Here is a 27,033-nt window from a genome sequence, read left to right as displayed (position 1 = left end):
GTTGGCAGATGACTAATGCCACTCATTCATAACATGCCACTTAAACTATGTTGCATTCAGAACTTAATTTGAGCCAGTGGCTGCCCTTTGGGGCCCACCAGTGCACATTTTTGGGAACCAGCAATAATTTTTCCTCATCAAACGTTGGCTGAGCGCTAACTAGGGAAAAATAAGCCCAGGGAAAGAACTGTGGATGCTGAATGCAGCACACCCGCAAAGAGGAAATAACAAGGAGAAATAAAGATATTTCTCATTACACCAAGGATGGGTAGGTGCACCATTGTGGTGCAATCTCAGGTTTACTGATAATAGTAAACCTTGGTTTGCATCAAAAAGCACGAGTGGACGCTTGGGAACACCTACTCTCCACCCAAATAACGCTTCCCAAAGCAGGGAAACGCAAGGAAGTGCAAGGTGCTGTGTTGCGACGCAAATATCGATTTCTGTGATTTTGTAAATGTCGCTTAGGCACCTGCATTGTCTTGCGTCGACTTGAGTCAATAAGTGACTACGCATGTGCCTAGAAATTCTGGGCCCTGATGTGCAGAGGCAGGATTTCATTTTCCCTTTCCCACAAACAGCAGCCACCATGAGGCAGAATGCTGACAGCCCTTGAAAAAGAAGCCTGTCCAGGTGCATGGCTCACAGAGCTGTGGCGCACCTTTCATAACACCTCTAGTGATAAAAGATACGCCTTGGGTTGAAGGGGTATCACAACTACGTCTATTAGTCAGGCAGCATGCGGTAATTATAGCCTTTCATGTTTAGAAGAGATTAGATTTTTGGCATGCACCTATAAAGTGGGAGTTACTTTGAAATGAGTAGAATGCAGATGTCTTGTGACTGAAAAAAACAAACAGTAATATAATATAGCCCCAGTCAATGGGGATGTTATTTGTTAGAGTGCTCACTGTACATTATATAAGGATGTTGTATCAAATAATCTGCATTCTGTGCCCCACAACAGTGAACGAGAATAATTTGCAGAAAGGGATGGCGCAGTCCAAGTAGATGCAACTAGTGGGGGAGATCAATTTGAACAATGATTTGTATTGTAACAGCACACCACATATTTATGCAAGCATGTTTGTGATTGTTCTTCTCTTGGCAGGATGGGGAAGCCAAAGCTCGAAAGTTCAGATTCATCACAACACGTGGCTGCATTTCCCCGGGCACAACCTGCGATGGATTCTTACCTTTGTCCTTTTATTTGTTCACGTTTGCGAAATAGCAGAGGGAATCGCTTCAGATGGGTAAGCCACTATATTTACCTACACCTTTCACCACTGGCAGAACACATGAAGCACCACAACAACACATTGTGTTAATATGTATGCAAAGCAAACCAGAGATGGAGAAACAGGTACATGTTTTTGGCAATACATCTCTACATAGCTAATTGTGCTGCCTCAATTTCATCTCCAAATGATTTGCACATCTCACCATCAAATGCCCACAACTGTAATGCATCACAGTTTATCTGCACACTGGAAGAATCTAGTCAATTGGCACCACTACACTTTCTGCAATAAACAGCAACAGTGTAACACAAACAGCAAATATAATTAAGCATGGAAATTGCAGGGTTTCGTTAAACATAAAAAACATTCACAAATTAGAAAAGATGAGCAATTTATGAAGACAAATTCACAGACATATTTACACAATAACACCGTTTCAAAAGACATTTAAGGTCTTGCCTTCTGTTCCTGTAGAGAAATCTGTCCATTTGCAGGGATCAAACAAATGGAGCGGCGTGAAAATAGTGTGGCCTAGACTATGCCCAGCAGCGGTCAAGACTTTTTCATTTACATCAAAAGTCATGCAGCTTACGCTTGTATTTCTTATGAGGAACTGTCTACCCCTAACAAACAATATGATAGTATATTTGTGTGAAACTGAATTATTGTCATATAAGGATCCTTCTGATTTTAGGGTCATGAAAGCAGGGTCTACTTGCAAACATTTTACAATGGTGGGACATTCACTTGTAAATGTTAACACGTCAGTAACAGCCTTTATTAGAATTTAGATTCTACAAACTTAATACAAAAACATAAATCAAAACACAAGACGTTCCCATGACAGTGCTAAAACATTAAAGCTCCATTGCTACATACTGGACTCAAGCTAAAAGTACAGGCTTCCAACCTTTAAAAGACATATCCGTTTTCTAGCCCCACAGTGGATCACTGTGGAGCCTGGTGTCAGAAACGTGGCCTGCACAGCAGTACTGCAACATCAGTTCCAGACTTGCTCTCTAAATGACACTGGAAATGTGAATATGAATCCATTCCTAGAAGGAAGTGGTGGAGGATTAAATGAAAAAAACACAAGATCTAGTATCTTATTTACAGCTGAGAAGGGTTGTCATGTGGTCTGAAAGTTCGGTCTACGAGTCATTGCATTTAATCTTTTGTGAATTACTATCCCAAAACAGCATATGTAGCACACAATTCTTTGAGCTCTTACCTGCTTTTTTTAAAGCCCAGATGCTGATGTGCTCATGGGTGACCGGCATACAACCCTTAAACACAGGAGAACCGGAATGGAACACTGCAGCACTAAAATAGTTGAGTTGCACTCAAATTGTGGTGCTACAGCTTACACGGCATTAATACATCTCTTTTGCCTTCGCCAGTTAAATGGTAACCACCTAGGAAGTGGACATAATAGGAAGAAGTGCTTTAGCGAGCTCCAACAATTTCTTCACACACATAGTTGTTAGAAATGGGGTCTTTGGTTGACAGTCAGGTTACCCCCTGTCCAAGCAAGGACCCTGACTCTAGTCAGGATAAAAGTGAATCACCCTCAGCTAACCCCCGCTCACCCTCTTGGTAGCTTGGCGCGGGCAGGCAGGCTTAACTTCAGAGTGCTAGGTGTAAAGTATTTGTACCAACACTCTATGACACACTACAAAATGACACAACACAGGTTTAGAAAAATAGAAAATATTTATCTAAACAAAACAAGACCAAAATGACAAAAATCCACCATACACAAGTGAAGTTATTAATTAAAATGTGAAAAGACTCTTGATGTGCTTTTAAACACAATGCTAATGCTGTTAGCGTGAAAATGTATCTGCGTTACATCAAAATAATCTGCACAGGCGAGTGTGTGCCGAAGAAGGTAAGCAGTGTGTCAATTTCTCACCCGCAACCGAGGTCGTGCGTCATTTCTGCTTTTCCGGTCCGATCGGCGTGCGTCATTTCATCCCTGCAGGAGAGAGATGCGTTGATCCAGACAAAACACCTTGGGTCCGGGCAGGCTTGCGTTGTATTTCCACGGCCAGCGATGTTGCGTCATTGCAGCCTCTGTCAGCGATGCCGAGCGTTGTTTCTCCAGACGCATGCATCGATTTCCCAGCGGTGCTGCAAGGACTGCGTCAATTTCAGCCGCGGAGCCGGCGGTGCATAATTTCTTTAGCCGCTCTCGGAGGTTGCGCCCGGCTGTCTGCGCGTGCATTTCCAACCTTGGTACACCAGCTTCATATGTCAAGGCCCCAGGAACCGGATATGGCACCACTTGGCACAGCAGGAGTCTCAGCAGAGAGTCCAGGTGCTGGCAGAAAGAAGTCTTTGCTGTCCCTGAGACTTCAACAACAGGAGGCAAGCTCAGTTTCAACCCCTTGGAGAATTCTTCACAAGCAGGAAGGCACATAAAGTCCAGCCTTTGTCCTCTTGCACAGGCAGAAGCAGCAACTGCAGGATAGCTCCACAAAGCACAGTCACAGGCAGGGCAGCTCTTCTTCCTCAGCTCTTCAGCTCCTCTCCAGACAGAGTTTCAGAAGTGATTTAAAGTCTTTGGTTTTGGGTGCCCTTCTTATACCCATTTTGCCCTTTGAAGTAGGCTTACTTTTACTTCTAAGAAAAGTCTCTCTTGTTTGTGAAATGTTGTCTTGCCCAGGCCAGGCCCCAGACACACACCAGGGGGTTGAAGATGGCACTGTGTGAGGGCAGGCACAGCCCTTTCAGGTGTGAGTGACCACTCCTCCCCTCCCTCTTAGCACAGATGGCTCATCAGGATATGCAGGCTACACCCCAGCTCTCTTTGTGTCACTGTCTAGTGAGATGTGCAACCAGCTCAACTGTCAAACTGACCCAGACAGGGAATCCACAAACAGGCAGAGTCACAGAAATGGTTTAAGCAAGAAAATGCTCAATTTCTAAAAGTGGCATTTTCAAACACACAATCTTAAAATCAACTTTATTAAAAGATGTATTCTTAAATTGTGAGCTCAGAGACCCCAAGCTCCACATGTCTATCCCCTCCCAAAGGGAATGTACACTTTAATCATATTTGAAGGTAGCACCCATGTTAACCTATAAGAGGGACAGGCCTTGTAACAGTGAAAAACTAATTTAGCAGTATTTCATTGTCAGGACATATAAAACACATTACTATGGGGGTGATTCTAATTCTGGCGGGCGGCGGAGGCCGCCCGCCAGAATTCCGCCCCCATAATACCGCTCCGCGGTCAGAAGACCGCGGAGGGTATTATGAGTTTTTCCCTGGGCTGGCGGGCGGTCTCCAAAAGACCGCCCGCCAGCCCAGGGAAAAACTCCCTTCCCACGAGGATGCCGGCTCGTAATCGAGCCGGCGGAGTGGGAAGGTGCGACGGGTGCAGTAGCACCCGTCGCGTATTTCAGTGTCTGCAAGGCAGACACTGAAATACCTTGCGGGGCCCTCTTACGGGGGCCCCTGCCGTGCCCATGCCATTGGCATGGGCACGGCAGGGGCCCCCAGGGGCCCCGCGACCCCCCCCTACCGCCATCCTGTTCATGGCGGCTTTCCCGCCATGAACAGGATGGCGGTAGGGGGGGTCAGAATCCCCCATGGCGGCGCAGCAAGCTGCGCCGCCATGGGGGATTCTGAGGGCAGCGGTAAACCGGCGGGAGACCGCCGGTTTACCCTTTCTGACCGCGGCCAAAGCGCCGCGGTCAGAATGCCCTGCGGGGCACCGCCGGCCTGTCGGCGGTGCTCCCGCCGACCCTCGACCGCCGGGGTTAGAATCAGCCCCTATATGTCCTATCCGAACCATACACTGCACCCTGCCCTTGGGGCTACATAGGGCCTACCTTAGGTGTGCCTCACATGTAAGAAAAAGGAAGGTTTAGGCCTGGCAAGTGGGTACACTTGCCAAGTCAAATTTACAGTTTAAAACTGCACACACAGACACTGCAGTGGCAGGTCTGAGCCATGTTTACAGAGCTACTAATGTGGGTAGCACAACCAGTGCTGCAGGCCCACTAGTAGCATTTGATTTACAGGACCTGGGCACCTCTAATTCACAGTACTAGGGACCTACTAGTATAACAGATATGCCAATCATGGATGAACCAATTACATATACATTTTGTATAGGAGCACTTGCACTTTAGCACTGTTTAGCAGTGGTAAAGTGCCCAGAGTAACAAAAAAAGCAAAAACAAAGTCCAGCACACATCACCAACCTGGGAAACAGAGGCAAAAAGTTAAGGGAGACCACGCCAAGGACGAAAAGTCTAACAATAGGCATGCTCTTTTCAAGGCGTATGTGCTTCTTGCACTCTCTTCTTGTAATGTAGTAGGTGATCTTAGACAGATAATGTTTGCATTTCCACAGTGGGATTATTTCAAAATGCTTTATTGAGATCTGGCTGATTCCTGCCTTGTCGAACACCTTCTCCAGGCTCTGTCCACTTGCTCTTCACTTTGTATTCCAAAGCCAGACTGGACCATCCTCTTGGGACTAGTCTTATTTTTCTAATTGCCAACATCATGGGTGGCATACTTTTCTCTTTCAGCTAGAGCTCTGGATGTAGCAAGATTGAATCCAGCAGACAACAGGACATGTTGACACAGGCAAGGTCTCCCAAATATGTGCAATTAAAGATATGTGTCTCCACATTGTTTCAGAAAAATGGGCAATCAGAGACCTAATGTCTGAGTTTAATATTACCTCTATCGGAAAAAAGCAGATTTTGGTCTCACAGCAGAGTTCTGGTATGAGACCCTTATTGACAGGTAACAATGCCAATTTCTCATAGTGTTACATTTCAAAGTTTACCTGCTTTTATATTAGCATTTGACAGTTGAGGTTAAGCCTTGCATCTGTGTCTTCAGCAAACACAATTATGGGTAATGATGTCTCTTCCCCCTTTAACGAAGCAGAAGCACATGTCCTGGGCCTCAGCATCATGATGTTGTTCTTACATGTTGAAAATGCATATTCCTAGGAAGACTGTTACACCTGTAGAGTGTGCTAAAATACCTGATGCATTTGGATGGCATACAAATGTCAGATACAGGAATATAAAAAAAATTGAGTGTAAAGGGATAGCTATTTATAGTGCAGCAGGTGCAACTGCATCAGGGACCAAAGTGGAGTGATGGCACCCACTATTTTATACTGTTACACTAGGGCGTGTGGGTCAGTTGTCCTTTATTGAATTTGTGCTCATGACAACTTTGCTATGTAACTGAGTAAAGTAGGTTCATTCCAGTTTACAACTATAGGAAATTGGGTTGCTGGTTGAGGGGGTGCAAGCCTACTCAAGCAGCAACTACAATTCTTGTCAGGGTGAAACATATACAACCCTCCGGTTCTTAACCCTCTGGTAGCTAGGCACAAAGCAGTCAGGCTTAACTTAGAGGCAATTTGTAAAGTATTTATGCAGTACTTCAAACGATAATGAAATGAAAACACAACACAATAAAAATCCCACATCAATTTAAGAAAACAGAGTAATCTGTAATAAATTATTTGAGAACAAGACGACAACATTCCAATCAGTAGAACTGGAGATATGCAGTTTTAAAGATTTAGGTAAAAATAATGCATAAAAGCTGAAAGTGATAACTGGGGTTTCCTGGTTGCGCCAGACCGGGACAAAGTCACAATTTCAGGCCAACTGTAATGGAGAGTGGGCCAGTTACAGGGACCATGGTAGGCCCCTCTGGTGCACAATCTGCACGGCATTGCTTTATGAGACTTTGCATTGTCCGGCACTGGTTTTGAGGAGCTATGAGAGCTGTGATGAGAGGTTCTTTATCGAGTTGCATTGTGCTGCATTGTTTCCATGAGGGTGTGTTTGAGGCTTTGCAAGGCTTTGTGTCAGCTAGCATCAGTTCCCATGAAACTGGCAGCTGGGAGGCGAGGCTTTTCAGGGCTTTGCATCACTCAGCATTAATTCAGTTGAAGCTGATAGCTGAGCAGTGAGCCTTTGCGGAGCTTTGGATTGCTCGGCATCAGTTCCTTTTGAGCTTGTAGTTGTGCAGCGAGGCTTTGCGGGCCTGTGCATCACTTTGTGCCAGATTTGGTGAAAACGACAGGTGGGCAAGCAAGGCAGCTTTAACCCCACTTCCAAGGGTGCAGGATTGAAGGGACACTGTTTGGGAGCGTTAGGAAATGCAGCAGTCAGAGTCTAGGTACAGTGTTCAAGAGAGTTGGAGCCTCTTTTGTCCGCGAGGCACTGACCAGGAGGTCAGCCAACTAGCTCTTGGAGTCACTGTGGTGGTCCTGGGTTCTAGATGCTGATCCAGACCTTCTCACTCAGACAGCAGCTCGCCAGTGTATCAGTCCCTTTTCTGAGTCTTCCACAGGTCCAGAGGTGTACTGAAGAGTTGGGTCTGAGGGTCCAATATATATAATTAGTGCCAGCTTTGAAGTAGGAGAAGAGTATGGAGGTTTTCAACCCAGAGGTGTTTGGAATTTCCTTGCTTCCTGCCCTGGCTCCAGCGTGTCTTGGGACATAAAAGAGTAGTGTCAAACCCTTTCCAAATGTCCTCAGGCACAGGCTTTGTGATGTGCAGTCCTTCCCACTATCAGTTCAGTGATGGCCCTTCCTGGTAACACAATTCCCCCTTTTTCTCACTGTCTTTGACCAATACACAAAGACCAATTGCTAGCTACACCTAGTTATGTGACCCAGGATATAGGATGCAGGCACAAAAGAGTTGAGACAAGAGAATGCCTACCTTCTAGCAGTGGCATTTTCAGAATAGTGACTTAAAATCCAACTTTACCATTAAAGCAGGTTTTAAATTACAGTTTTTGACACATAAGTCAACATTTCTGTCTACTTCTATATGGAAGTTAGACCTTACTAATTCTAATAGGATAACACCAGTGTTTTTACCCTATGGGAAACATAGGCCTTGCAAATTAAGGAGTTTGTCATTACCAGAACATGTAAAAGTTGAAAGTACATGTCTAGCATTTTAAATACACTACACTCTCCTGTATAGGCTATTTAGGGCCTACTCTAGGGGTGACATATGTGTATTAAAAACAAAGGTTTAGGCCTGCCAAGAGATTTATTTTGCCAGGTCAAGATGGCAGTTTAAACTCCACCCATAGGCTTCAATGGTGGGCCTGAGACAGCTTTAAAGGGCTGCTAATGTGGGTGGCACAATAAGTGCTGAAGGCCCACTAGTAGCATTTAATTTACAGGTGCAGGTAGTACCACTGTATTAGGGATGTACAAGTAAAATGTGCCTTTTGGGTGTAAGCCAATGTTACCGCATTTAAGGGAGTGAGCACACACCCTTTATCATTAGTTAGCAGTTGAAAAGTACATAGAGCCCTAAGGCCAACAAAAGTGAGATCAGAAAAAGTGGAAAAGTAAGGCAAAAAGTTTGGGGGAAGACCACTCTAAGGCTGACAGGTCTAACAACAACGTATATTTTCCCTATATTATCTAGTTTATTGTATTTTATTGCTTTTGTAAATTACAAATGTTTGCTTTTTATATTATTGTGGATAATGGTGATTGCAATTATGGAGGTGTAGAATTTTTCAGAAGATGTCTACAATAATTTTGTCTTGTTTTGCATATTGATTGTACAGTTCCTTTACTTGGTCTGTAATGTTTCTACATTTACTGTTAGACCAGAATTTGTGGAACATAAGAGGCAAGCTGAAAAAACATACATCATGGTGTTAGTGTAAGCCTAGTCAACATTCGTATCTGTAATTCACTTGTGTGTCATTTCTTTTCTTAGATTTATGAAGACTCGCCATCTCCATCTCTTCATGCCCGCCATTATGGGCTTTGTGGCAGCCACAACTTCTATTGTCTACTATCACAACATTGAAACTTCGAACTTCCCAAAATTACTCTTAGGTAAGTTCATGATAGAAGCAGATGGGAAAGGAGGCCCTTGCTCTTCACAGCGAGTATGTTTATCATGCATTGGTGCTGATTTTGAAAGCTGACTCTCATATATATTTTCAGATGTGTTATATCAAAAGAATCAATGATATAGCCCAAGAAATACCACTATCATTAACATAGAGTATCCAAAAAATGTGAAATCACTTACTAATGCATCAAATAAAGTTCACAGATATCTCATAACATTTTCTCAAATGCATAACAAAATCATTGCATCATTCTCATTTAGTCTCAAATCCAGATATGCATCTCAACAATTCAATACTGTTAAAAAGAAACAAAAAACCTTAGCAAAGTCAATTGACCTCAGTAGTAATCGGCTGAGATAATAGCTTTGCCAATGCTTTTTTGCAGACATTTGGCCACTTAGCCATCCATCTTGGAATGAGTTATGTACGTGTCAGGCACCATCATGAATAGTTGCTCATGTCATATGAGGCACCAGCAGCCATTTTTAGGTCGAGCATTCGAGACCTCTTGTATATACTTTAGTATACATTTCATATACTTCTTTTTGGGTCCTGTCCTTTTTCATTGGTTTGTTTCAGTGTCCTTAAAAAATCCTCGCTTGCTAGTGGTCAATCCTTCCTCTTTGTCCCACCTTTTTCTCAGTTGTACACTCCCCTGGAGCATGGCCCCAGTACTTGCACCCTTCAACTTGTGCCACTGTAGCATGTGCCTAGGGACTACTTTTTTCTTGGGCTCATAGCTTTTGACCAGAGAGCTGGATGTTTTCAGTGGCTCCAGTCCGTTTCAGTAAACAGGGATGTATATTATGTTCTTCTCTGGTAACATGTGCTGTGAATTCAAAGACCGAGGTCAAAGGTTAGAGGCTGTTTTATGAGGGCCCCTGTTTCTGCCTCTGCGCAAAGACAATTGTGACCACAGCTATGTTTACATTGATTTCCTCACGCACGGGCGATGCATAGAGAAAATCGGTACCATTACTATATTTAAAGTATATTGCTTCAAATTAAGATGGCGGCTGCACGTCATGCACGATGACCTCATTAAGGTCATAATGAGGCCATCTCTTTTCCTTTGCCATTGCTTGGTTACCTATTTGACAGCTCTGGAAAGCAGCCACCCTAGCCCCCAACCCCCGCTACTTCTGTGAATGAGCAGGCACTGAGCTGCATGTGTTCTTCACTCCTCCTTCTGTTTTCTGTGTATTGGCTCCGGGTTCAATCGTCGAGGCTGCAGCTGGTTCCTTAAGTGTCAGGCTGTTCTGAGAATAGCCATCAGCCTAAGGCCAGGTAGCCTTTTCACCCTCCTAAGTCTGGCAGGAGACACTGGACAAGTGAGTATTGTATTCGCTTTGGGGACTTGTAGCTTAATCCGCCTCATGCAAACCGTATTAAGAACCATAACAGCTTCTGAGTTGCAAGCCACAGCTGAGGGCCACATGGTCTAGCTCACATCATAGCTCATCTTCTGCTGCCAGCCCTCAGCATGCCCTCTGCTTTCTTTTCCACCAGGCTGCATGGACTCATGCATGCAGGCAGACCCCAGTTGCACCGGTCAGCACTGGGCAACATTTATCCCAAGTTTTGAGTTCCACCTTTATTTCCTCGCACCACCTGGCTGTGGCCAATGTCCTTCCCTTCCCAGTTCTGCCAGTGGGCGTCTCTGCTTCTTCCTGGAGAAGATACAGAGTGGCACTCAAGTAGGAGCTTCTTCTCTTATAACTGCTACCCTTGATCTGCTGACTAAGTGCTTTCATGTGTGTCGCTTGAACTGCCCATAAAAAGAATCTTGCGGATAATATGATGTTTTCTAGAAATAAGGTGTGCATGCATTATCTGCTCAAGCACAGACATAAATGCTGCATCGGCAGATGAAGTGTGAGGCACTTGCGGATAGGCAGTACAAGTGAAAATGAGAAGCAAATCTTTTATATGATGCTGGGGTTACAGATCCTAATTTTAGTTAGTCAAATTAAAATACATCCAATGGATTAATCAAATCAAGTCTGATTGCAATTTGAGATGAAGTGTGCCATGCAGGGAATATTAACTCCCTTTAGTGACAGAGTGAAATTCCAAAGAGTATCGAACACAAAACATTGCTTGTTAAACTATCAGCTGTTGTCCACGGTCAGCCTATCTCAAATGCCAAAAGGGATTCAGTCACTAAGTGGTTGAAATGCATAAAGAAAAGTATGGGATTGTGGTCTCTGTAATAGTGTAGGATGTTGCACCTGTCATTTGTATTGAATATTCTGTGATTAAATAATTGTTACAAAATTAGGAAACACGTGTTTTAACATGTCAACTTGCTGGGCATCCATTTCTGAGATGAGCTCGCCTAAGGTTAGCTGCTGATTTGATGTCACTGGGCCAAAGAGTTTTCAGCTCTAATCTTGACTAGTTAGTTTACTTAATTAGTTCTTAACTAATATGTGTATTCCTGGAGACCTATTCTTGTTTTGGTTCCATTGAACCAATTCAGCCAGAAACCAATGGTCTGAAAATGCTGCTTCCCAGTGACCCGGATTCTTCAGTGACAAGCATGTGTAAGCAAAAACAGATTTATTAGGCATAAACCTGTTTGGCAGGCATCATTGCCAGGGTCCTATTCCAAACTTCTAGAAAATAACCCCACACCTTTAGAATAGCAGTTTCACATCAGAACACACAATGAACTCAACATTATCACTTAGACACTAACCAACCAGGACTACACCAAACCTGCCTCCTCAAATAAACAAAGTCTAATATTCTAGACTTTGATTTTAATCTTTCAACTATTTTGGTAACCTAATCCTTCAGTGATGTGTCTATTCAACACACCATTGTTGTCTTCGCTAAGTTCTCACATTTGTATTTCAAAAGACAATGTACAGTAATATCTCACAAAAATATTGTTTCCTATATATCGTTTCTAAACATATGCTCCTATTGGGTGTAGATGACTGAATACTCTTGATATGTTTGGCTGACCCTTCTAGTTTATTTCTCCTGTTATTCCTCCATGGTTGTCTTGTGTCAGCAACTCTGATTGTGGGGTTGTGAAATTGGTATTCTATTGGAATTAGCATGGCAGGTTTAAATTAGGATGCTAAATGCCAACCTTTTAATTTTTGGCTGCAGATTGAGAAAGAAGGTAAATGGAAGTGCTTTAGTTATATGCAGGGCCAGCATATTTATGTGGCAGTAAAAGACCAAATTATGAGGCTGGGTTGACTAATTTTTATTGCAAGAAAAGTTTATTTATGAATTTACAACTCCAATAGCTCCAACTCAAGCAAATGTGTGACCTATTGCATTGCAAATGCTTGCTAATGTTAAGTGTACAATTCCAACAAAGTGAACACCCTTTTTACAATGGTTAATTAAAAGCAAACAATGAAAGTACGCAGGTGCACTTTACAGCTTCCAGATGCTAACTAAAATACATGAATACATACATAAGTAAAATGAAAATAGGCAATGGGACGAGGAGCCTTGGGGAGGCAACTGATGACCATGGGATAGGGAGACAGAGAGAAAAAGAAACTGAGGTGATGGGGGGGGGCAGCAATGCAGGAGGAATAAGGAAAACACATGCTGTAAGAAACTAGTTGTGGAAGTGTGAAACCCTACTCAAGCAGTAACCAAAATCCTTGTCCCAGTGAGGCACAAGCAAACCCCAACTTAACCTTTGCTCATCTCTCTGGTAACTCGGCACAGAGCAGTCAGGCTTAACTTAGAATCAATGTGTAAAGTATTTTTGAAACACTTCAAACATAATAAAGTGACAGCACCACTTAAAAGGGATCCCACACCAGTTTAAAAAAACACAGAGTAATTTTTCATAAATAAGGCAGGACAAAAACAGCATAAATCCAATCAGAAGATCTGGAGATATGCAAGCTTGAAGATTTCAGTAATTATACTGTCAAAAAGCGCAAAGTGCCAACTGTGGACATCTGGTCACACAGGACCGGGACAAACTCACAAATTCAGGGAGACTGCTATAGAGTTCAGGCCGCCTACAAGGAACCAGTTAGGCCCACTGAACAAATTTACCTTAAGTCTGGGTTGCGGAGTATTGTGAGGTCCTGGTCAGGATGCCTCACGCAGCCAGGCTGATGCTCCGGTTCTGAGGCACTACAGAGCTGTTATGTGTGACCCTATGTCATTGTCGAGGATGTGTCATAGAGCCAACGTGATGCATTGGTTCCAAAGACCGGTGAGGCTGCGATGCGAGAACCTGCTTTGTCGTTGAGGCTGCCAACAAATAGAGTTATGAAATGTGAGGGCCTGCGTCAGTGAAGTTTTGCACAGAGGTGGTTCTGATGCAAGCTGCAAGGTTGTTGCAGTCTTTGCAGGCAGAGCACCCTCACAGTAGAAGCGATGCATCAGTTCTACGTGGGATTGTGCTGCACAGCAGAGAAGATGCATCCTTTCTGCTAGCACCACAGGTGGGCTGAAAGAGCACCTTAAGTCCCACGTCCAGGGGTGGTACAGAACTAGGGTGTCACCACTTGGCAGAGTAGGACACTCATATGACTGAGTCCAGGTGCTGGGTTCAAGGTTGTTGGAGCTTTCTGTCTCTGAGGCTCTAAACAGGAGGCCAGCTAACGAGACCTTGGAGTCACTTTGGGGTCCTGGGTTCAACAGATGCATATCCAGCCCTTCTCACCCAGGCAAGAGGGCAGCAGGTCAGCACAGCAGGGCAGCAATTCTTTCAGGGCAACAGTCCAGCAGAGTGCCAGTCCTTTATCAACAGTCCTTCTTCCTGGCTGAGTATCCACGAGTCTAGAAGTGTGCTGAAGAGTTGGTGTCTGAGATCTAGTATTCATACCCTATTGTGCCATTGAAGTTGGGAAGAAGCTTCTAGAGGTTTCCTTTTGAAGTCTCCAGACATATTGCCTTCCCTTCCTGTCTCCAGACTAACTACAGGGGGTATGCAGCCGTTAGTGTGGAGGTATGATACAGCCCCTTCAATTGTAGGTAGGCCTGGTTCCAGCTACCGCCTCCCATCCTGCTGGTAATGGCCCATCCAGGCATATCCAAGCTCTCTGTTGTGTGCAGCTGTCTAGTAGGAATACTCAAAGCTCAACTATCAGCTATTCGCAGTCATGTGACCAAAGACAGGCTGCAGGCACTAAATGGCTAAGGCAGGAAATTGCTGACTTTATAAAAGTGGTGTTTTGAAAAATTTAATTTAAAATCAGTCTTCACCATGAGAGATATTTTTTCATTACAATTCCAAAGAGGCCCAACATGAACTGGTTACTCATTCCCATTTGGAAATTACAGCTGATTGAATGTAATTAGTTAATTCTAGTATTATCCTATATGTTTTGCAGTAGTGAAAAATTAATTTAAGAGTTTTTCATTACCAGGACATGTAAAAACCTAAAAGTACATGTCCGCCCTACTCTAGGAGTGACACATATGTTTTAAAAAAGAAGGCTTGTGCTTGGCAAAAAAGTTTATTTTGTCATATCAAAATAGCAGTTTACAAACTGTATCCACACATTATAATGGCAGGCCTGAGACATACTTAAAGTCTTACTTAAGTGGGTGGCACAATAAGTGCTGCAGGCCCACTTGTAGTATTTAAGTTATAGGCCATCTGTACATATAGTGCCAATTTACTAGCGACTTATAATTAAATTATATATGCCAGTTAGCTGGTGGTAAAGAAATCACAGTGGCATTTGCAATAAGAACATTGAAGGATGTAGAAGTTAGAAGTTAAGTAAGGTATTGTTGAGTGCAATGCCTTAGGTTGTGTGTGGGCCCACATAAATTTAAAACATAAATTTGGGGCATTTCATGCATGCAGATCACAAACAATTAGTATATCTGTTAAGTGACAATGGACTGGGCAAATCCTTACGCAGTTAGACTACTTCTTAAAATAGAAGAGCATGACATGCATGTTAACAATATAAAAGGTACTGCACATTTCAGTGCTGTGAGCAGCATGATGATGATGAAGATGATCATGAATGTTTGATGGCTGTAATTGATTTAGTTTTGAAACTAAGGGCCTCATTATGATTCTTAAGACTGCCAAAGTTGTGGTGGCAGTTGGACTGCTGCACTCCTGGCAGTCTGACCACCAGATTACAACCCTGGTGGTTGGACCGTCAGGGGACTGCCGCCACCCTAGGGATCACGCATCCCGATGGGGTGGCAGCAGTCAGAGTCATGGTCAGCCACGGCAGTGTCCATGGCAGCACCACCATGCTCATCATGATTCCTTCTGACAGCCTTTCTATGTTGGTTTCACCAACATGGAAAGGCTGGTGGAAATCCAGTGCTGGGGTCCCCATGCCAGCACTCTCAGAATGCGTACTGTCTGCATAGCTATGCAGGCAGCACGCATTCCGAGGGTACTGTTGTGTGACGGCATTGGCCTTGGCTCCTTAAGTGAACTGAGGCCAATGCTGTGGCACTGTTTCTCCTGGGCCGACTACCAGAAATGTTGTATTTTACCAGAAATGTCGATGTTTTTGCTAGTGGAACCATTGTAATACGACGGGGGTGAGGCCGCCGGTATGACTGTAGCCTCACCCCCTTAAGTTCGGCAGTCTAACGGGTGCACCTTGAAACTCGTAATCAGTCCCTATGACTATTTCTGAGGATGATTGGTTGTCTACTACTAACCACAATTCTGTTTTGCTGAAAGTCTACAGTTGGCTCTTTGTGCTTTTTCACACTATTCATGGTTAAAACGTTAATATTCAATTACTCCTGCTCTATTGGTTGGATTTTTTGCTGTTTTGGTCTTGATTTATTTATTCAATTTGACTCTATTTTTCTAAATTAATGTGGGAATTTTCATTTGTTGTGTTTTTGCTTTATTACTGGTAGAAGTGTTGCCCACATACTTTACACATCAACCCTAAGTTTAGCCTGACTGCTCAGTGCCAAGACATAAAATGGTTGAGCATATTTTAATTTAGGGTTTACTTGTGACTTCACCCTGAGAAGAATTGTGCTTGCTTCTTGAGAAGCAGTTCACCCCTCAATCAACAACCCAATTTCTTTCATCCACCATGTGAAGAAGAAATCACTACAATGTCTGATTTTTATGAGTGTGAGTGTAGCATAGTTCAGTCAGTGTAGCCACCGGATTTAGAAACTAACATTTGCAAAACAATTATGAAAGCATTAATTTGCAGTAACAGCATGTGCTCTACCTTTGTAGGCAGGTATATGGTTTCACTTGTATATGACCGTTTCAAAAACTGCTTAGCAAGAAAATTTTGTATATTTGTAGGCAACATGGGAGTGTAGAAACCAGGGCGGGACTGCCCATCCTGCCTTTCTTCTTAGGAAGTAGATCACTAATACAATATGGTGGTAAATATATTGTGGATAAAAAATATTTCATCAAAAGTAACATTTACCACAATATCATGCTCCTATACTTATAATGGTAAGTACCAAAATATTGAAAAAATTAGTTGATGCTAATATCTTCCAAAAATACGCAAAGATATTGATCTCTTTTAATATAAATTAATTTTAAAGTAGTAAATGTTAATTATTTTAATTTAGAAATCAGCTCAAATCAAATCAATCTTTATTTGGGTGCTTTAATCATCCTTAAAATAATAAAACAATGCACCACATTATCAACACATATCAATAGCATTGCTAAAACAAATTAAAATCATCTAAAATCCTCATCCTTCCCTAATATTTAAAGTGCATGCATAACGTAAGCCCTCCTCATAAGATAAAAAGTGTTCCTTCAACAAAATAGGATGTAGAAACCTCAATCTAGGTGAGCCATATAATGTGCAAAATAGCATAAGGTGTGAGGTAGACTGCACGGTCAGCCCATTACAAGGTAGGTGGGAAGAAAACCAAGATCCACACACTGGGATGGCCATCAAATAATGAATAGTATTAAGCCTAAATCTGGTGAGAGCAACTCTATACTGTAACTTGTATATCCACAGGACATATGGTTCTATACTAGCAGTCATACTAATTTGCATGCATCTCATTACTGCAGAGCTCTTTACAACACTAATCAATCTTGCTTCTTCTTTAACCAAAACATAAGCTTCTATTAATTTTGTCTTAGAATTTGCAGTAATACTCTCTGGCTTATCAAAGATGTGCACACACCCTAAGGTATGAAAGGAATGCTTTATTTACGCCAACCAAGGGATCAATGCCACATTATTTAGCTTCAAACAATCATTCAATACATCCCTGGAAATTTTTACTTTAGGGTTACTCCATATCTTTATCAACAGGAGTAGTGGAGACAGCTTTATATGAACATCTATGTACCATACCCCTAATTCAGTATGGACAGTGAAACTTGCAGTGGATATTGGAATGGCTAAAAGCCTACACAAAAACACATTTTTTACTGATTCAAGTTTGCCTGCTGCTGAATAACCCCACACACCAGCACCATATGTTTTCACCACTAAACTTTTATTCTTATAAAGCTGGACCAGCTCATGTATAGGCTTCTGACCCAGGCTTCTCACAAATCTAAATATAGACTCTCCTATTATCCTCATTTTAGCTGCCCTTTGTGACATCAGCTGATCCCAGCTTCCATTTGAGTTAAAAAGAATACTCAAGTAATTGAACGTTGTTGTCTTAACAATTGGTCTCCCCATAGGCAAAATAAACTTGATTTATGTTTTTTTGGGCCTCCTGACATCACAAATGATTTTTGATGGTTTACCTTAAGTTTGAGATCTGTCATAAAGCTGTTAAAACCATCAAGACGTTTTGGCAAATTGTTTGCTGTGCGTGCTAAAAGGACAGCATCATCTGCGTACAGCAAAACCGGCAATGGGGGATTCCCAAATTTGGGCACATCCTTCGTGTAGCCATTTAGAGCTGTATCTAAGGAGTTGATGTACAATAAGAATAAAAAGGGGGCCAATATACATCCCAGCCTTACTCCATTTACCACTTTAATTTGTGCTGTACAATCACCATCCCTTGAGTAACATACTCTAGTGGTAGTCTCCCAGTGAAGTCTTTTATGAGACCCAATAGGTGAATATCTGTGCTCGCCTGCTTCATCATGGACTATAATAACTCTTTATCCACTGTATTGAAGGCATAAGAGAAGTCCATAAAGGCCATATACAGGGGCCCCTTCCCTGGCCGTCATATATTTGCCCGCAATTAAAGTGAGGTTAAATTTCTGTTCTACCGTCCCCATGTCCGAGCAAAAACCATATTGTAATAGGCTGAAAAAAGAAGGCTCCTCTTCCCTAGACTCTAGCTTGTCAAGGATCACCTGGCCCAAAATCTTCATGGATAAGTCAATCAACGCTATAGGGCTATAATATGCAGGCAAGTTCTTGTCCCCCTTCTTATAAATAGGGACTATTATTGATTCCCTCCAAGAAGAGGGAGGTCCATTTTTTACTGCTGCTCTCAATTCATTAGTAATCAGTGGTGCCCAGAAGTCTAGATTTGCTTTGAACAGGTTAACTGGGATCCCCCCAGGGCAAGGGGCTTTACCAGGGGTTGCATTCTTAATAGCACTTATAACAGAAGTTAGATCTACAAAGTTTGCAACACAGCCTTACTCATACTCCTGCCCAATCTCCTCTCCTCCTATATTTTCCATATTTATGGGGTTACAAACTGTTGAGAAATGGTTACCCACTCGTGCTCCATAATATGACAGATAATTCCATCCGACGTGGTGGGTTTAAAAAAGGGCTGATTAACAACACTCCAAAATAATTTGGAGGCTTTTAATTGGGCAGCCTTCTGCAGGTCTTCCCAAGCACATACCCTTATCTCCTGTTTCCTCTGCATAAAATTGCCTTGCTTTTCTAACATTGTCACTGATCCACAGAATGCTATTTATTGCCACCTTAGGTGCTTGAAGAGCGACTGTACTTTCGTGGGAAAACCATGACTTAATTGGCCAAATACTTTTTGATCTTTTTTTAGTCAAACTCCCTGATATGGATTTACAAAGGGCCTCATACGTTCCCGGATCATCTGACATCGAGACACCCTAGGGTTTCCTTACAATTTTCAGAGATCAGGTTTTCCAGAAAACTAATATGCTCAATGGAACCCCCTGAAAATGAACCCCTGGTTTACTGAATGGGTAACTGGGGCAAATATGCCCCCAAGAAGCCTTAGATGGAGAGGTGATCGGAATTTATAAATTTAATACAAAGTAAATTAGATTAATTTCCATATTACTTAATAATATATTTGTATGTAAATATATATATGTGTTTTATATATATATATATACATATACATATTGCAACATAATTAAGAAGAATATTTTTAACATTATTTAATTTATTAATGTTTTAAATGTATAAATCTTTCTATTGATCTATCTTAATAAAAATATAAACAATTCAATTAGAAAAAATATGTGAATTAATGAAGACAATAATAAATATTAAAAATTTAAAATCTCAAAACAACATTTACTAAAAATACTATAAATATTACTATACTTTCAAAAATAAAAACAATTATTGGTAAACATTAAAATCAAACAAGTAATGCTAGAAGACCTATTTAACCAATATTATGAAAACTATTGGAGTCTAGGAATAGTAAATATGCTATTGCTACACTAGTTTATGCAATAGTAGGAAAAGGTTTGGACTTCGGAGGGGTTAGATTTACTAATCCTACTCCAGTCAGTGCAATAGTAGGAAAAGTGTTGCACTTCAGAGGAGTTAGAATTACTCTTCCTAGTCCAGTCAGCACAACAATAGGTAAAACTTTGGACTTCGGAGGTGTTAAGTTTACTATTGCCACTCCAACCTAAGCAACAGTAGGGAAAGTGTTGTACTTTGGAGGGGTAAATTTACTATTCCCACTCCAGTTTGTACAACAGTAAGGAAAGTGTTGCTCTTCAGATGGTTTAAATTAACTATTCCCACTCCAAACACGTAACAGCAGGGAAAGTGTTGGACTTGAAAGGGGTTAATTTTACTATTCCTTCTGTAGTCTAAGGAAATGTAGGGAAAGTACTGTACTTCAAAGACATTGCATATATGAGTAGCCTCATCAAGGAAGAAAAAAAATAAACTCCTACTAGATAAATTATGAATTAACATGAATAAAATATTTATGTATTAATAAAATGAAAAACAATTAATCAATTTAGATAATTACTATTCAATAATTATCAATCAGTAAATAGTCAATTGTTAATTAATAATTACTTAATTACCTTCCTATTCTGTACCCCTACAAACCTAGCAGTCTGAACCTAAAATATTCCCAACAAATAGGTAATCCATAATTTAAATATTTAAATGTCAATGAAATAATTAACAGTTAATTATTAATTAATATTTACTTAATTACCTTCCTATTCTAGACCCCTACAAACCTAGCAGCCTGCAACTAAACTATAATTAAGATAAATAGGTATTCCATAATTGACATATTTGAAATTCAATTAAATAATTAATTTAGTCATGATAATTAATAGTTAGTTAATTATTCCTTAATTTACTTACCACACAATACCCTTATGCACCTAGCAGCCAGCAACTGAAATATAAGTACATCAGTATTCCACATTTCAAGTACTTAAAAATCAGTTACAAATAATTGCCAATTAATAAATTGTTAATTCATTACTACTTAACTAACTTTCCACCTTAGACCCTCACAAAACTAGCAGCCCACAACTAAAATGTAAGCGAAATAAATTAGTATACCATAAATTCAATAACTGAAAATCAATGAAATAATTACTTAATAATTGATTGTTAATTATTACTTGATTAACTCTCTGCTGGATATCTCTACAAACCTAATGGACCGCCAATAACATGCAACAAAAATAAATCAATATTACATAATAATACCATCATAGAAGCAAGGACTTTGCTGTATGAAATGTAACCTATTCAAGAATTCTTTTACTACTTGACCTCCAATGGAGAGGTATAGTGATACAATTGTTTTTAGAAATAAAATATAATGATGCTTGCTGCGAACACATTCTATTTATGATTGAATGGAGGAGGGAAACCTGCTCAGTGCATTGTCCTTCTGTTCCAGTATTGATTCACACATTAAATGTTGCAAACCGACTCTCATGCCTCTCACCACCATGTTTCAGTGCCTTATTTCAGCACAGAGAAGGCCCTCAACCACTCAAACATGCACTGAATACTGCACTACATAAGTAGCCAAACATTAAACATTACTTTTTTACTTAGGGTCTACTTAGAAGCCAGATTATGATCCTGGAGGTCAGACCGCCAGGAAACTTCCACCACCACCAGGATCATGGCTCCTGATGAGTTGGCGGTGGTGCAATTTATGGTCAAGCACGGCGGTGCTGATGTTAGCACCATTGTGCTGATCACAACTTGCCTTTCCGCCAGCCTTCTCATGGTGGGGACACAGCCACAAAAAGGCTGGCAGAAGGGCAGAGATGGAGCCATAGAGGGGGTCCCTGCACTGCCCATAACCATGTCATGGGCAGTGCAGAGGCATACTCGGAATGCGTACTGTCTGGCATGAGAGCCAAAGCCAATGCCGCTACACTGTCTGCGACGCCCAGCCTGGTGGGGAACTCATAATACAGCAGTGGGGAGGCCACCGGCTTGGCCCCTGCCTCCCCATCGTCGTATTGGCGGTCCGGTGGTGGACCGCCAACATCATAATAAGGCCCTAAGTGTCATTTGATATCCACAGCCTTCGCTGCCTAGAAGGGACACTCTTAGCCTACATTGAAGAGAATTGGCCTTTGAGGGATTTCAATTCTGGAATTTAGCATTTTCGAGATTATCAACATTTGTGAAAATCTGCTCTTATCCATAGATCAAGAATCTTGTGCCTTACTTAACCTGTATCTCCTGATGGCTTTCCACACACTTGAACCGATAATACTGCTTAAGCAATAAGTTGTCTTCCCCAGATATGAAACACCATGTATAATGTTGTTTCTATTTACAGCTTACATCCTCCGATTGTTTGGTATTTCTGACTGCCTTCTTTCACTATACTACTAAATCCCTGCATGAAAAATTGACCATGACCTACTTCCGCTTGATTCCCCTCTTTTTTTCCAGAGTGATGCTCTTCTTACCTTCCATCTACTGCAAGCCTTCTATTTCTGAGTATAGCCTCATCCCATTCTCATGCCTGTCTGCCTTAATCATTCTTATTATAATTCCATTATAATTCTGCAATTGGCTTATGCCTCATTTTATAGATTACAACCTCTCCTCTTTAAAACCACATCCCTGCAACCTAACATTATCTAATATCCTTCAACCATTCACCTGAAACAACATTGCTCCCCCAAAGATCGCACCTAACTGATATTAATATAATTTATTGCTACATACCTATTGTAAATGCATGCATTTTTTTCTTGGGAGCACATGACTATCGCAATACTTACTACTAGATTACCTGCTGACCTTGGGTACTGGTGTAGCGTGCAACCTGTCGTAAAAGGCTTCAACGCCTCTTCAGGAGTAGTAAGCGATATATAAATAGAATTACAGTTACAATAATAAATATTTATCATATATTTGAATAAAATGTATTACATAATAAATAATTAGTTATTACCTAATTAACTTCTGACCCTATCCCCAACAAACTCAACAACACACTATGACACTATAAATTATTAATAAATAAAAAATTCCAAATCACTAAAAATTAAATGTCACATTTAAAAAATGAATAACATTTAAATGAACACTAGTAACACATAAAATTAACAAATCAACTAAAACACAATAAAATAATTAAAAATATATTTTTAATCGATATATTACTGAAAACAGTATTAAAAATATCAATATTTATTTAAAACAACATTACTTATCTCAAAAACAATATTTTTGTCAGTGATATTTTTGCATCACAATATTTATGTATCACAATATTTTGTTTCCGATATGTTGGTTTCCTGATATTTACAACTCAATATTTTGTACAAACACCGTAGTAAGGAAGCTAGGGGGCCCAATTTTGCCCAGACTGAAAAAAGGATGGCTACTGTTTAGTCAAATGACATTGAGATATCCAATCAAGAACAATGTCTTAAAACGGTATAAAATGTTTCAGGTCTGAATAGAGAGGAAGAATGACCTAGTTATGAGTTGTGTCCCCTTGAAATGAGGAAGTGAACTGTCTTGCTGCACGCCATCTCACCTGTCACCCTATTAAACTGGGAAAGCTTTGGAAATAGCTTAGTGTAAAAGATAAATAAAATCATTATGGAAAAGATATTCCCTCATCCGCCAATCAATCTAAAGTTATTATCTTAGATAATATAGCTTTTCCTCTGTTCTGAAACAATTTGATTTGTATTCCGTTACACACTTCCCATTTGTAAGTAAAAGAATAAATTAAGGGGTTGGTGTCAAATTGCTAGATTTCTTTTATCACAATGATTTTTTAGTATTTTATCAATCACGATTCAGACTATGGTGTTTAAAGGACATGTCTGACTTTTTAGAGGTGAACAAAGTGCTTGTTATGCTGGAAAGTGAACAGCTCTACCTACATGCACTGCTGGGTTTCTCTGCTTGATTCTGTAGATAAGGTAATAAATAAACAATTCCAAATCACTAAAAATTAAATGTCACATTTAAAAAATGAATAACATTTAAATGAACACTAGTAACACATAAAATTAACAAATCAACTAAAACACAATAAAATAATTAAAAATATATTTTTAATCGATATATTACTGAAACCAGTATTGAAAATATCAATATTTATTTAAAACAACATTACTTATCTCAAAAACAATATTTTTGTCAGTGATATTTTAGCATCACAATATTTATGTATCACAATATTTCGTTTCCGATATGTTGGTTTCCTGATATTTACAACTCAATATTTTGTACAAACACCGTAGGAAGGAAGCTAGGGGGCCCAATTTTGCCCAGACTGAAAAAAGGATGGCTACTGTTTAGTCAAATGACATTGAGATATCCAATCAAGAACAATGTCTTAAAACGGTATGACATGTTTCAGGTCTGAATAGAGAGGAAGAATGACCTAGTTATGAGTTGTGTCCACTTGAAATGAAGAAGTGAACTGTCTTGCTGCACGCCATCTCACCTGTCACCCTATTAAACTGGGAAAGCTTTGGAAATAGCTTAGTGTAAAAGATAAATAAAATCATTATGGAAAAGATATTCCCTCATCCGCCAATCAATCTAAAGTTATTATCTTATGTAATATAGCTTTTCCTCTGTTCTGAAACAATTTGATTTGTATTCCGTTACACACTTCCCATTTGTAGGTAAAAGAATAAATTAAGGGGTTGGTGTCAAATTGCTAGATTTCTTTTATCACAATGATTTTTTAGTATTTTATCAATCAGGATTCAGACTATGGTGTTTAAAGGACATGTCTGACTTTTTAGAGGTGAACAAAGTGCTTGTTATGCTGGAAAGTGAACAGCTCTACCCACTGCTGGGTTTCTCTGCTTGATTCTGTAGATAAGGTACCAATACAGCAAATGTGATGTACGTTTGCCCTTTGTGGTTCACTAACAAGTACTGCTGTGCAACTGTTAGGAGAAATAACATCACTGTGTATATCCTAATCGTATAATGCTGATTTTCTCTTTATAGCTCTTTTCCTATATTGGGTTATGGCATTTGTCTCCAAAACAATCAAGTTGGTGAAGTACTGCGAACATGAGGTGGGAGTGTCTCAACTTCGTTTCTGCATTACTTTGACTATGGTCATCCTCTATGGGCTGCTAATGGCTGTGGAGATCAACGTTATTCGAGTTAGGGTAATGCATGTTTAATATTATGTTTCTGTGTTTTTTGTTGTAAGGATGATTAGGTGGTTGTATGTACCTCATTTTACAGTGCATTTTTGCGAACAGTGAGAGCCTTGAAACCCTATTCAAGGACTACTTAGACTCCGTGAAATATATTTTCAGTGAATATGTAGACAGAAACAGGCAAAGTAAGTACAGAACTGACCCATTAAAAGTGCAACCATTAGGATCCTAGTGCATCCATTAGGATCATGAGAATCAATGTCAGACAATCCATTGTGTTTGGAGTTTCTCACTTCTTACTTCACATGAGGAGAATTAGACAAAAAAAGTTTGTTGTATTGAATATTATTTGCTGTACTTTGCCAGAATAAGTTATTTTAAGTCTATATAGTCTTGTTATTTCAGTTTTGTATAGTGTATTGTGTTTGATTGGCTCCAACAATTTTACAACGTATCTATTACACTTATATTTTAATTGATTTTATGTAATATATTGTGACAGTTTCCATGTGCTTTTGTGGATGCTTAGCTGACTAAAGATTTAGATGATGATAAGTAAAAGTATTGGAGTGCTGATAAGAAGCACACACATGTACTTTCTCAGAAGAAAGGGCAATAAATACTTAAAGCCTGACAGTAGATGACCATTTGAGGTTCTTTCCAACTTTTTCATTGTTTATCAATGTTTAAAATTTGACTTAGGGCCTCATTATGACATTGGTGGTTGGACCAGCTGACCACCAAAGCCCCGGGGAGGAGGCCACCATCAATCCAGCAGCCTTCCCCCGGTCATATTACAATGTTTTCACCGGCTGACCGGCGGAAACATTGTATTTCAATATTTCCACCCAGTGGAAAGAGTGCCATGGCATTGGAGCTGAGGCCAATGCCTTTGCACAACAGCACCCTCAGAATGCACACTGTCTGCACTGCAGACCAGACAGTGCACATTCCGAGGGTGCTGGCAGGGGGGGCATTGCAAATATTATGGCATGGGCAGTGCACCGGCTCTCCTGTGGCCCCCAGCACTGGCTTTCTGCCAGCCTCTCCATCTGGTGGCATAGTGAGCACAAGACCCACGTCTGGGCATACCCTTCCCACTTGCGGTAACAAATGCAAAAAGAACAGTTGATGGACGGAATGTAGACCAAATCAAACCTTCACCCCATTGAAACAGTCCAGCCCACAATGCCAGGCCACTTCCTCCCTGGACCAGAAACAAGCATCCTGGGAACAGTTTCAGGGTATCGTCAATCCTTTATGTTTGTTTGCTTTTGTTGACATAAGTGTGCTGGGTATGCCCAGATGTGGGTCTCGGGCTCACTATGCCACTGGATTCAAGCTAGCCTGGCTGATGAAGGGTGATACCCTGAAACCGGTCCCAGGATGCTTGTTTCTAGTCCAGGGAGGGACCTGGGTTGGCAGTTCATGCTGGACTGTTCCCATTGGGGAACAGGGTCAAGATTGATTTGCATATGGCTGGGTCTAAACCGGGGTGGCATGGTGAGCAAAATATTTGATAGATTAAACCCAGATCTGTGACTGGGGTGAATGTTTGATTGGTTCCGCTTTCCGTCCATCAATTGCGTTTGTTTGCTTTTGTCGCCATAAGTGCGCCAGATATGCCCAGATGTCGGTCCCGGGCTCCCTATGCCACTGGATTCAAGCGAGCCTGGCTGATGAATGGTGATACCCTAAAACTGCTCCCAGGATGCTTGTTTCCAGTCCAGGGAGGACCTGGCCTGGCAGTTCGGGCTGGACTGTTCCCTTTGGGGAACAGGGTCAAGACTGATTTGCATATGGCTGGATCCAAACTGGGGTGGCATGGTGAGCAAATTAATTGATGGATTAAACCCAGATCTGTGACGGGGGTGAATTTTTGATTGGTTCCGCATTCTGTCCATCATTTGTGTTTGTTTGCAGAATAATATTGAGACAAGTTATTAGGTAAGGATTTGAACCTACTTACAAAGTTTTCAAAGTCAGCAGCTCTAGCCACCAGGTCACATCTCACACCTGTAACTCACTTGTAAGACTCCATATTAGTTGGTCATCTTAAAGTTAGTTCACTGCTTGTACATCATGCAGTTTCCATCAGGAGCTTTCCTTTGAAAGACTGCCTAAACTATGTATGACAAGCTCCTTGCAAACAAAGACA

At 41.0% G+C, this 27,033-nt stretch overlaps 1 protein-coding gene across 4 annotated transcripts in view; it reads left to right on the top strand.

The window, feature by feature from the left end:
- ABCC9 (ATP binding cassette subfamily C member 9) overlaps positions 1 to 27,033 on the top strand; it is an 843,291-nt gene that overhangs the window by 91,402 nt on the left and 724,856 nt on the right. For all 4 annotated transcript variants that reach the window (XM_069228541.1, XM_069228540.1, XM_069228543.1 and 1 more), the window contains exons 3-5: positions 1,112 to 1,253; positions 8,989 to 9,110; positions 24,715 to 24,881. In XM_069228541.1, coding sequence (XP_069084642.1) covers positions 1,112 to 1,253; positions 8,989 to 9,110; positions 24,715 to 24,881 — 431 coding nt within the window. The remainder of the gene's footprint in view (positions 1 to 1,111; positions 1,254 to 8,988; positions 9,111 to 24,714; positions 24,882 to 27,033) is intronic.

The sequence above is a fragment of the Pleurodeles waltl genome, chromosome 4_1, assembly GCF_031143425.1.
Source record: "Pleurodeles waltl isolate 20211129_DDA chromosome 4_1, aPleWal1.hap1.20221129, whole genome shotgun sequence".
Classification (NCBI taxonomy): Eukaryota; Metazoa; Chordata; class Amphibia; order Caudata; family Salamandridae; genus Pleurodeles; species Pleurodeles waltl.
This window is presented reverse-complemented; position numbering and strand designations above follow the sequence as displayed.